Source organism: Mycetomoellerius zeteki, unplaced genomic scaffold (assembly GCF_001594055.1).
Source record: "Mycetomoellerius zeteki isolate Tzet28-1 unplaced genomic scaffold, Tzet1.0 scaffold311, whole genome shotgun sequence".
Classification (NCBI taxonomy): domain Eukaryota; kingdom Metazoa; phylum Arthropoda; class Insecta; order Hymenoptera; family Formicidae; genus Mycetomoellerius; species Mycetomoellerius zeteki.
The window spans coordinates 622,093-634,990 of NW_017257296.1; the positions used below are offsets into that span (position 1 = coordinate 622,093).

General features: G+C 34.1%; 2 protein-coding genes across 2 annotated transcripts in view; one reads left to right on the top strand and one right to left on the bottom strand.

The window, feature by feature from the left end:
- Positions 1-7,667, bottom strand: part of Tps1 (Trehalose-6-phosphate synthase 1) — a 29,874-nt gene extending 22,207 nt beyond the window's left edge. Inside the window, exon 1 of the mRNA XM_018451525.1 lies at positions 7,489-7,667. The gene's annotated coding sequence lies outside the window, so the exon portion shown is untranslated. The remainder of the gene's footprint in view (positions 1-7,488) is intronic.
- A 2,445-nt stretch (positions 7,668-10,112) lies between these two features.
- car (vacuolar protein sorting-associated protein 33A) overlaps positions 10,113-12,898 on the top strand; it is a 3,343-nt gene continuing 557 nt past the window's right edge. Inside the window, exons 1-7 of the mRNA XM_018451494.1 lie at positions 10,113-10,286; positions 10,378-10,574; positions 11,000-11,484; positions 11,584-11,704; positions 11,761-11,921; positions 12,006-12,551; positions 12,625-12,747. Coding sequence (XP_018306996.1) covers positions 10,188-10,286; positions 10,378-10,574; positions 11,000-11,484; positions 11,584-11,704; positions 11,761-11,921; positions 12,006-12,551; positions 12,625-12,747 — 1,732 coding nt within the window. The 5' untranslated portion in view covers positions 10,113-10,187. The remainder of the gene's footprint in view (positions 10,287-10,377; positions 10,575-10,999; positions 11,485-11,583; positions 11,705-11,760; positions 11,922-12,005; positions 12,552-12,624; positions 12,748-12,898) is intronic.

Consider the following 12,898-nt stretch of genomic DNA (forward strand, 5'->3'; position numbering starts at 1 on the left):
ACTCTTTCCATTGAATCTAGATAAGTGAAACAGCATCTTATCGATAAATTTCTTCGGTAAAATCACGACGTGTGAGAGTCTCATCAGTTAAGGATTTAACACTCCAATAAGGACGAAAACGATTCTTCGTAGGTTTTGAAGATCTTGGAATTATCGATAACTAAAGTGGCAAAAAATGACATTACGTCTCTCTTTCCAAGTGAGTTCGATTCTTTCCCTGGGTTATTTTTTTGAAAACTTCCAAAAATTCAGGTTATTTCGTCTTTACGTCAAATTTAGTTGTAAGTAGACGTAAGGTTTAGTCGTGCCGTTAATCGCGCACGGACTACGAACATTAATGTAAAAAGGTGATCATTTCTCAGTTTGTGAAAATTTCCGAGGGAAAGAATCGAAGTTCTTAGTGTACTATATAAATGATGACGTGGAAATTTTTTGGAGTGATTATCGCAGGATTCGATCGTTTTCCGCGGTTGAATCCGGAAAAAAGATTTACGGTGAGTGTTATTTTCGCCTCGACGCTAAGCGCGTTTAGCCGAAAGCTGTGATGCAAATACATCTGAAAAAAATGTTATCGTCACGTTGCGAATGCGTGTCACCGTCGTTGTCGTCTTCATCATTGTCGTCATCGGCAGGCTCACGGCAAAATATGGAAAATTGGCACGCGCCGCGCACGCGGTGCGCGCATTTTAATCTACGCGGAAGTATTTACATCTTCGCGGGTAGATTAATGACGCACGAGCGAAAAACAAGGGAGAGGGAGAAGGCTAGCTACACGAAAAGAACGATCTTGCTAAAAATGATTCGACGTCATTCTCCGTTGGTCGTGACACTTCTAGCATAGAGATAACGTTTCTTCGTTTGTATACGAAAACTTGTATACGAAAAAAACAATTTTGTTGTAATATCTAAAACTTTAGCTAGATACAGTGAACATAATTTTGTTGGGCCATAAAGATAATTGCAAAAAACTCTCAAAGTGATAAAAATAATCGTAAGAGACATTCAAGTGATGAGTAATGCTGCAAAAAGACATTTTAGTAACGAGTATTCTACATGATTATTTTGATGATCTAACAAAATTATTTTCAAATCTGCATCTAGTTAATTTTTTAGATACTTCAGCAAAACTGCCTTCCCATAGAATTACAAAAATACAACTCTACATGAAAAGAACGATTTTGCTGAAGTATCTACAAAAAGTTAGCTAGATACAGATCTAAAGATAATTTTGATAGATTAAAAAAATAATTATATTAGTAGAAAACGCAAGCATAATGGTTCAGAGTTTTGATGCTCTATCAATTTCCTACGTAATTATTTCGATGGTCCAACAAAATTATTTTCAGGTCTGTAACTAGCTAAATTCCATAGTAGCATACCTAATTATTGGCACAATATTGCCTAGATATTAGTTCAATATTGGCCCAATAGATGCCCAAAATTCAATCAATGTATCTCCAATAAATTCCTACTAGAATTTTTAGATACTTGGTCAAAATCTTTTCATATACTTGAAGAAACATTATCTCTTTCGACGTTAAATTTTTGTATCAATTTTTATGCTCAAAACGACCGATATGTACTCGCGAGTTTTAAATAATAATTCCAAATATGAAACTTGGATTTATAAATGTATTAAGCATACTATATACATGTATGTATTAAACATAAAGCTGATAGAGAGAGAGAGAGAGAGAGAGAGCCCGGGTCACCTTACTTGAGGATTGAGAATTGAAGATTCTTCAACCAATCAAAATAAAACGGATTAAAATTAAAATTATCTGACTCATTGAATTCTAATTTCTAATTTGCAATTCTCAGTCTCCAATGTGTAGTGTAAAATGTACTTAAGATTTTCGAAATGTATGAACATTTCGCGTAATGCCCCTGTCACACTACGCATTGGAGACTGAGGACTGCAAATTAGAGCAAATTACGTATTGCGAATCTAGGATTAGAATTCAGCTAATTAGAACGAAACGGATTAAAATTAAAATTACCTGATTGGTCGAATTCTAATTTTTAGTTCGCAATCCTCAATCTCTCCAATGCGTAGTGTGACACGAGCATAATAACGCCGATATACGCATATTAAATTTTAAAGCAATTTGAGTTGCCTTCGGGAATCGCGCTATCGGCGCTGTTGTGTCTTTCTCTCTTTCTCCCTTTCTCTCTCTCTCTCTCTCTCTCTCTCTCTCTCTCTCTCTCTCTCTCTCTCATTCTGTCATTATCATTCAGAGGTAAAACAAGAATAGAATAACGTTAAGGGGATTCTAAAGCCGTCTGTATTACCGATTACATCGTAATTTTTGTATAACAAATATTTTTTTTCTCTTTCACAGATTCAAAAATCCTTTTCCAGGATTAAAGTATACACATTAATACGTATTTGTGAGATGGAATTTATATCGAAAACAATAAAAAATTTCGAAATTGAAATTTTAAGAAAAATTTTTTATTCTCGGCATAAACTCTATTTCACAAACACGTATTAATGTGTATACTTTAATCCTGAAAAAGAATTTTTGAATCTGTGAAAGAGAAAAAAGTATTTGTTATACAAAAATTACGTGTGTAAATGAAGTACTTGGATTACACGATATATTCGCAATAGGAAATAAAAGAATATGTACGCACATACACATCATCATTCATTTCATTGGAAGCTGCACGTATGCCGGGTTGTCCGTCAATAGGGGAATATAGAAATATTTCAGTCATATGCAGTTTTTGTTTATACTGTTTGATGCAAATTTTAGAACTGTTCGTATGATTGAGTGTTGTTTGATTCTCTCGATAGAATGTAAGGCTGTGCATCAATATTTATTGTCATGATCGAATTTTTTCAGTTTCACGAAATTTGTACAGTTAACTCAACTTACTTACTTCCATAACTTTATGTAAGATTTCAGGATAGAATTTTTTTTTTAATTTTATACTCGTTTTAATATTTTATGTATATGTTCATATTTCAATTCTTCAACGTTTTTTGCATTACATAACACAAAATTATACAGAACAGAATTTTAACATAGTGTTACTCTAATTTTACCCAGAATTTTAACGTATAAATAATAGAAGATTTAAAGCTCTGACACTTTAAAGCTCTAAACTCTTTAAAGAAATACGAAGAAAAAAAAATTGAATTATTAAAATAAAAAAACTTTTTGTAATATTTATATGCATATATTCAAGGCTATCAATTTAACAACTTAATGTTTTTGCGATCTTTTTCATTATTAATCGTAAAGCTAAAATGTTGTAAAAATCGATTATATTTATATTATTGTACTCTCTAAAAGGGAATCAGTATATTATCACTGACTTCAGTGCTACACTTATAACTATAATATCAGCGAATATTTACTGTTTTTTAGTAATAATACATTGATTCATTTTGAGAAGTTATGGTTTCTACAGATTGAATCTGCAGAAAATCATAATCTCTAAAGTGAATCAATATATTACTACTGAAAAATAGTAAATATTCGCTAATGACTTCAGTGTTACACTTATAACTGATATAATCAGTAATAATACGCTAATTCACTTTTAGAGAGTAGCTATCTCATTGAAAAGCTCAAATCATTGTTTATCTTTTGTTAGGATCTAAGATATAATCTAAATGTAAAACGATAATAGCACAGGTTAATTGTAACTAATCGGCGTTGCGCTGTATTGCTGCGATTAAAATATTTCAATTGAATTAATGCGTCGGTTCAACATCAATTTTCTTTCGAATTCCCCGACTCTCGGTGGTTATCTAATCTGTTTTTTATATAATGTTATATTTTTTTACTTTTATTCAACTTTTATGTCTCGTAAATAAGTTTATTACGCGATAGCGTTCCGGATGTACTTACTCGATCTATGAATAAATCTATTTCGCAGATAAACATTGGACGTTGGAATGCACAATAGAATCAACGTGACCTCTCAACCACGATAAGCGTTAATGTTGACCGTTTCGAAGTATTAAAATGTGAATCACGCGTAATTGTCGAAGTGTGCGATTTTTTATCTGATTATATATACAAGCTCGAAAGTATTCTCGAAAGCGAATAATCGAGACAAGAAAATGAGAAGCGATATTGTAAAATAACGCTGCAGAATTTGACTTAATTAAATCTATAGATTTCTTTAAATGTTCCTTTAAAATAAAGAAATAAGTATTTTTTTTATCATCTCTATCTCGTTGTCAGTCTTGTTGAGCTATTCTCGTGAGTTATTCGTTAATTTATCATTCGCATTGCTGTTCGTTTGTCGATTTCAATTTTTAATTGTACGTTTGCATTGAAAACGGACAACTTCGATCGACGGAAGAAATATTATTGAAGATATAAGAAACGAATATGTGCCAAGGTGATGAAACAAAAACTTGCTTTATTTACTGTACATCATTTATGCATCATAAAATTAGTTCTAGAATTCATAAAGGAACTTTTTTATTATAATTTTGCCGTGTATCCTCTGAAATATGATGCCAATCAATAATATTTATTTTTACAATAAAATTTCAGTGTAATTTTAATAAAATTTTCTCCACTACTATTACACTATTCCAGGGCTGGGTATTTTTGCATTTAAAATGCCATTTAAAATGTAATTCTATTTAAAATGCTAAATGTAAAATACTTAAAAAAATGTATATTAAAATGTATGTAGGGAAAACCATTCTGTATTTGAAAACTATTTAAAATATCTATTTACCCATTTTACATATAAAGATACATATAAAGTTGATTCGAAAAACATTTTACATTTTAAATACATTTTTTTAAGTATTTTATATTTGGCATTTTAAATGATTACCCAGCCCTGCACTATTCTAATTTACTTATTGCACTAGTAGTATATTTTTATGCGGGTAGTGACAACTTCATAGGAATGCGCAATCTATTCTTATTAAGGCGGTTTTAAACATAACCAATGTACGCCAACTTTAGGCATATTCGCCAAATACTTGCCTACGTTTATATAGAATATAAATATTTTAATAGATAATCATGCATGTTATGTGTGTGTAATATTTGTTAATATTGGCGTACATTGCCGTCTGAAACCACCTTAATTGTTACGTCTATAATTAGATCAGTTTTTTTGAAATGCACCTTCTTCCCGCAACAATCATTTTTTCTTTTTCTGAGACTTGCGTTGCAGAGTTACCTCTTCAAAAACGAAAAAAAGTGCGATTAAGAAAATCGTTTAACATTCGTTCTCAAAAAAACGGTTGAGGAAAGGTAAGATTGTCGTTCGAGTCAGTTCGAGAGCGCGTGGACGAAATTAATTCGATAGATACACATGTGAATCTGTCCACACTCGCGGCGAATTCGTATGTACGTGACCGGACAAACCTCCGGTTGTAACAATTATTATTTTAAATCGTTTGTATTTCGTATGAAGAGTTATGAAGTACCATTAAAAACATTTGTGAGTCATCCATTCATTTTTAATTAAATATTAAAATATCATGTATTTGACCGAAATATAGATACAGGCGCTACGGTCACGGAAATTCCATTAGACGCGATAGGTAGTCTCTCTAGTATTTCGATATTCTTGGTTCTTTTCCAATGACATGACAGTCATAACATAATATTAACATAAATTAAATAAATATTATGTTATTATGACTGTCATGTCATCGGAAAAGAACCAAGAAATATTAGAGAGACTACTTATCGCGTCTAATGGAATTTCCGTGACCGTAGTGCCTGTATCTATATTTCGGTCAAATACATAATATTATAATATTTAATTAAAAATGTCTGAATGACTCACAAATGTTTTTAATGATATTTCATAACTCTTCATACGAAATATAATATAAACTATTCCATGTATAAACTTTGTTGAATTTAGATCCGGTTAATTATTTCGGTTAAGTACATGGTCCAAAAAAGAATGATTAATTATAATTAATAGAATGACTCACAAATCTTTTTATTTGCACTTCAAAACTCTTCATACGAAATACAAACGATTTAAAATAATAATTGTTACAACCGGAGGTTTTGTCCGGTCACGTACATACGAATTCGCGGCGATTTATATCGCCAGTAATTTTTTTACGTGGCTCGCTCGCGAACGTGTGCATTCAGTGACACCGGAATGACGACATCGATGTAAAAAAAAACGCGTGGCAAACTCACGCGGTTCTTCCTCGCATTATACTATACTTTACGCGCAGCTCTATTTTATACCTTTCGCACGAATTTCTCGGCGTCGCGCCAAATTGAATCAAATTCTTGGTCCAAGTTGCAGGTAGATTTCGAAATCGTACGGTACAGTTCGTTTTCCGAGGTCAGTTTTCCGTAAGATAAACAGAACAATGAGTCACTCGTTAACACCATTGCAATTAACATACTGCGAATTTGACCGATCATATTTCAGTGTCCTACATATTATATTGTTGTACGTAAATAAATATATCAAAGTGCAGCAACATAATATGAGCTTTAACCGATAAAATTTATATGTATACTTCTGCTATAATATACGGTGAGATAATTTTATATTTCTTTCAATCAAGATGATATTATCTCTTTATCATTACATAACTTCATCTATAACAACATCTGTATTTATTTTTTACTTCTAAGAATTAAAAAAAAGATAAAAGTAAATTAAACCGAGATTAAAATTAATTTACATTGTGAAATGAGCCTAATGTCAATTTTTACCAAGATAGATTAACTTTATACAAATAAATTAGATTAAATTTATATAAATTAAAGTTAACTTTATATGTAATCAAAATTTATATAAATTAAAATTAATCTCTACATTGATAAGCATTATGCCCGTTTCTATTAGTGTGGATTAATTTTAATCTTAGTTTAACTTAATTATTTTTTATCGTTTTCTAAGAATTAGAAAAAAATAAAGAATAAATTAAACTGAAATTAAAGTTAATCTACATTGGTAGAAATGGACATGTCTGTTCCTACTCATATACATATAGATTAACTTTAATCTTAGTTAAACTTACTTTTTATCCTTTTCTAGTTCTAAGAATTAGAAAAGGATAAAGAATATTAAATGAAACCCAAATTGAAGTTATACTACGTTAGAAATAAGTCAATCAAGTTTGGTGCATCTGACGCACAGTAACGCAAGAGATTATTCTGTTATTTCATTCAAATGAAATCGTAAGCCCAGCGATTTCAATTCCGGTTAAATTATAAAGGAATAAAGGACGCTTAAAGATGTGCTCCGAAGAAAAAAAACTGCGCAGCGCGCAGAAGTCCGACTCGCTCCGTTCAAACATTGTTTTTGCGCAGCTATACCTATCGATACTTTCAACCCTTAATTTGTAACAAACGCGATGAATGATAAAAGAGCCGCCAAAAAAATGTGTGAAAAAACAAAATCAACGATGAACGCGAGTGCGATTGTCGACAACGTTCTTTTAGCCCACCAGTCAATCGACCGACCGAACGGTCGTCATCAGAGGACAAAACTGACAGGTCGACTGGGGACACCCACCTCAACTCGACTGTCGTCCTTTATTTCGTGTTTCGTGTGACAGCGTGGACGTAAAGTGCGTCCTCGATGTTCTTCCGAACGACGAAACTGGACCTGTTCGAGGATACTGTGCGTGTACCGGCAAATGACGCGATGACGGCGACAGCAGCGGCGCCGGTTAGTATCTTCACGAGAGATGCTCTTTCGAAAAGGTAACACCAGCCAGCACCGGCTATAACTGGTGCCCTCCTTCGCCAAATTTCTAACCGAACGAAGCTAGAGACACTATAATAAGAGACTGGCATAGATGGGCTAATTTTTGATTGGCTGGATATGGAATGGCAGAAGCCAATCAAAATTCGTGCTGGTAATAGATGATAGTATAATACAGTCCGAATTCTAATTGGCTTCTGATTTCCTACTTTTTTTGCTTTTCCGTCCTAGTTGCGAACGCGTCCTATGACTTATCGTCCTGTGAGAGAACGCCATTTTCTATCCAACTAGAACTTATGCCAGTCTCTTATTATAGTGTCTCTAGGCTGTACTATCATCTATTACCAGCACGACTTTTGATTGGCTTCTGCCATTCCATATCCAGCCAATCAAAAATTAGCCCATCTATGCCAGTTTCTTATTACAGTGTCTCTAGTATAGCTTGAATTCTGATTGGCTTCTGCTTTCCTACTTTTTTTGCTTTTCCGTTTTAGTTGAGAACGCGTCCTATGACTTATCGTCCTGTGAACGCCATTTTCTATCCAGCTAGAACCTATGCTAGTCTCTTATTATAGTGTCTCTAAATCCAGAATCAGACTAGGTATTAAAGATTGAGATTGAAGATTGAAAGAGATTAAAATTTGACCAATCAAAACAATAGGAGCTAAAATTCCTTTATCCTCATTGGTCAAATTTAAATCTTCAACCTTCGATCTCAATCTTCAATGCGTAGTCTGATTTCGGCCTAATGACGCGGCAAAATGTGAGGCGATAGCCAATAAGCTTACAGCTCCTAACATGTTCATTGGTTACCGTGTTGCATTTTGCCGCGCGGTAAGCATTTCTGCGTCCAGTGTGCAGGAGCCATAAGGCCGGAATCAGACTACGCATTGAAGATTGAGATCGAAGATCGAAGATTGAAATTTGACCAATGAGGGCAAAGGAATTTTAGCTCCTATTATTTTGATTGGTCAAATTTCAATCTTTCAATCTTCAATCTCAATCTTTAATGCCTAGTCTGATTCCGGCCTAAGCGAACTAGCCGCTTGAATCGATAATGGCCTTGCATGACCTGTTAACAGTAAACGAAACAATTTCCTAGGCACTAGCGTCAAATAAGAGGTCTGTTCGTGTTACTTGTACTTTTTGCAACTCTATATTTTCTCTTTTCAATTCCCAATTATATATATCTATCTCGTTTTAAGTGCAAAAATATTTAAGGATTTCAAGCAACGCGAACAGACCTAAGGGCGCGTTCACACTTTGATGGAAAAGTAAAAAGCGGGAAAAGCATTGGCCAATCACAACTCGCGCTGGTAGTAAGTAATACAAACAGCCGAAATTGTCGAATACCAGCTCGAGTTCTGATTGGCTGCTGCTTTTCCGCTTTCTGCTTTTCTGTTAAGGTGTGAACGCGCCCTTAGTGTATTCTTGTTGCGGGTACTTTTTGCACTCAGAGCCGGTTTTATTTTAGGTCTATTCATAGTTGTTTGAATGTCTAAAAGATTTTGCACTTAAAACGGTCGAGATGTAAGGTTTGTTCGTGTTGTTTGAAATCTGATGTTTACCAATCAGGGAGCTCATTACGGTTTTTCTGACAAAGTGAAAATTACAAAAATGATCAAATTCACTAGATGTTAACCAATGAAGTTGTAAATATTCTAGTAAATTCAATCCCTTTTGTAATTTTCACTTCGTGACAAGAAACCGTAATAAGTCCCCTGAAATATTTGTGGACTTGGCTACGTAGTTCATAGGTCTGTTTTCTGTGGCTGAACTAGTGTACACTTTTGGAACTTAAAGTGAGATAGATGTATGTTTGATAGTTAACGAAAGCGAGAAAGAGAGTTCTAGTGCAGTCAAGAAGACTAGAACTAAGGAGGATCAACTCGTGCCAATAGCGGTAGTGGGGGTGAGGCAAAAAGTGGCGACGGATAACTTCCCCCACTCTTGCGCTTCATTAGTCCTCTCTGTCGCTCTATATAGTCGTCGCTCTGTCGTTCTATAATCGTCACTTTGTCGCTCTTATATCGAACTTTCACACAATGCGCAGTGCCGCTGCACATCGTGTGAATAGCCGCGGATGTTTTTTGACTCACCCCCACCACGCGAGTTGATCCTCCTTAGGCCGGAATCAGACTACGCATTGAAGATCGAGATTGAAGATTGAAAATTAAAATTTGACCAGTGAGGACAAAGGAATTTTAGCTCCTATTGTTTTGATTGGTCAAATTTCAATCTTTCAATCTTCAATCTCAATATTCAATGCGTAGTCTGATTCCGGCTTTAGTTCTAGTCTTCTTGAGTGCAGTCTAGTGCAGGAACAGAAAACAGACCATATGTCTACGTTTTATAAACATAGAGGCGCTAGCATGGTGAAAGGATTATTCCATCATGGGCGCTAGTCTCAAGACTTCTGATTTTATCGAAACTCCGTCGTCTGCAACTGTCAAAGTGATTTCGGATATGTTACGTGCAGCCAATACGTAAAATTTTGCGAAGCAATCATGTCGTATCTGACAGGAGGTAGATTGAACGTCGGACTTATTCAGGAACAGGCGAGGAACCGATTACTTTGTCTGTTGGAAAAATGTGATGGCCCAAAGGTACTCTTCAGTCTTACTTAACCTTCCCTGGAGATATCAAAACAAATTATAAATTCGTTTTTATGATATATTTTTCCTTTTTTTTGTGCAGGCTATTATATGGGACCAGTCGTTGGCCGGACCAATTGGTCTGGTCGCCAAGTATAATTTACTAGAAGAGTACGGTGTTGTGAAAATGTATCCACTGTATGGTGGGACTTTGACAATACCACCTAACATTGCTAATGTCATATTTATCTCGAGGCCACAATTGGAGCTTATGGATCTGATTGCTGAGAATGTTCATGGGTTGGTGTATAGCAAACATTATCAGATAGACTACAATATATCTATTTGGTGATATTAACAAAGAATCCTTCATCTGCTATCTGGATCTTTTTACGAGCAAAATTTCACTCTTTCTATCTTCTTTTTCAATTTTTATCAAGAAACATTTTAACATTAAGTTAAAAAATTATTTGGTAATATAATAGAGATGTTGAAAAGCAATCCTGAATTTTTCTACATTTCTTGAAAGCCTAGAGCAGTAAAAATTTAGATTGGACGAAAAAGATTCAGCTTGTAGTTGGAAGGAGTAAAAATATGTTCGCAGACAGATGGTTGAAATTGGTAGTGGTACTATATAATGATAACGGGTTATGTCTAGATTTTATTATAATTTGAATTAAATTTACATATATTAAAAATTAATATATATTTGTTCATGTTTGCAGAGAAGAGGGTAAGAGACCACGTAAAGAATTTCACTTGTTCTTTGTACCACGCAAGAGTCTACTTTGTCAAAAAAAGCTCCAGAATCGCGGTGTTTTCGGCAGCTTTACACTGATTGAAGAATTTAAGTGTGATCTCTTTCCGTTTGATAATGATCTGCTCTCAATGGAACTCAGCGGATCCTTTAAGGAATTTCATTTGGAAAATGATCCCACTTGTCTCTATCAAGTTGCACAAGCTATACAAGGCTTACAAAAGTTATATGGTAAAATCTCAAAAGTCACAGGAAGAGGACCAGTTGCAAGTAAAGTTTGGGAATTGCTGGAGAGACTAAATAGAGAAGAGGAAGATAATAAATCACATCCTGCATCGTCTGTAGCCATTGAACATTTATTATTGTTGGATCGGTCTGTAGATTTACTCTCACCTTTAGTCACACAATTGACTTATGAAGGCTTAATTGATGAAATATATGGAATAAAATACAGTGAAGTATCGGTTTTGTACATTTTCTATATTTCACAATTATGATTTTTGAACATCCTTTAATTTGTACATGGAATAACATGGATGTCTTTCATTATAGATACTGTGCAATTACCTGCAAGAAAATTTCACGACTCTGATGACTCTCCCACAGCAATGTCTCTGAATGAAAAGAAACAAATTATATTAAATTCAGGAGAAAAACTTTTTGCTGAGATTAGGTATATGTAATTGAACATAAGTTTCTCTAACAATTCTTCATATTATATTTTTACAGAGATAAAAATTTTAACGGCGTTGGACCAGTTCTTAGTAAGAAAGCTAAAGTGATTTCATCTCAATTTGACGAAAGATATGGAGATAAGAGTGTGCAAGAAATTAAGCAGTTTGTTGCACGATTACCACACATGCTAGCAACAAAACAATCTTTAGCAAGGCGTAAGTAATAAAAAGATGTGTTTGAATTTAATGTTTTCTGATTTTTTTTGTTTTAATAATTTGTTGTAATTTCTCTTTATTTAGATACCACAATCGCTGAGATGATAAAAGAAGTTACCGACTCGAGCAACTTTCTAGAATCATTGCAAGTCGAACAAGAATTATTAAACTGTATCGATACAGACAAACCGAATGCATATATTGAAGATATGATAGCGCAACAACAACCTTTATTGAAAATTTTACGTCTACTTTGCATACAATCGTTAACAAACTCTGGTTTAAAACCAAAGCTATTAGATTACTATAAAAGAGAAATAATTCACACTTATGGATACCAACATTTGCCAACTATATTAAACTTGGAGAAGGCTGGCTTATTAAAACAGCAGCAATCAGTACGACAATACGCAGTATTAAGGAAAGCATTAAGACTCACCGTCGAAGACGAGAGTGAAGTAACACCGAAAGATATTAGTTACGTACATTCCATATACGCACCACTGAGCGTGAGATTGGCGGAGCAATTAGTACAACCAAACGGATGGCAAGGATTGAACGACATGATGGGATTATTACCAGGTCCTACCATAAGCAGCGTCCCATATAATTTACTTTCGTCAACGAGACGTAAGTCAAGTCTAAATCTTTTATTCGTAGCTTATTTTTAATGTATTTATTCCTAAAAAAAAATTTATTTCAGGAAATTCTATTACTAGCGAAGATTCTAGTTCGGAACCACCGAAATTAATTCTAGTATTTTTTATTGGAGGATGCACTTTTGCCGAGATATCTGCTCTTCGGTTTTTATCGCAACAGGAAGAGTGTGAGTATCGTAATTTATATTGTGAAGTATTTATTTGCACAAATAAATAAACGTATACAGGGTGTTTCCAAATTAAATCGCAAAACTTCGGGAGCGTGTAGAGGAGTAAAAAACTAAGAAAAAAAGTCCTATAGACATATGCTCGTTTTTG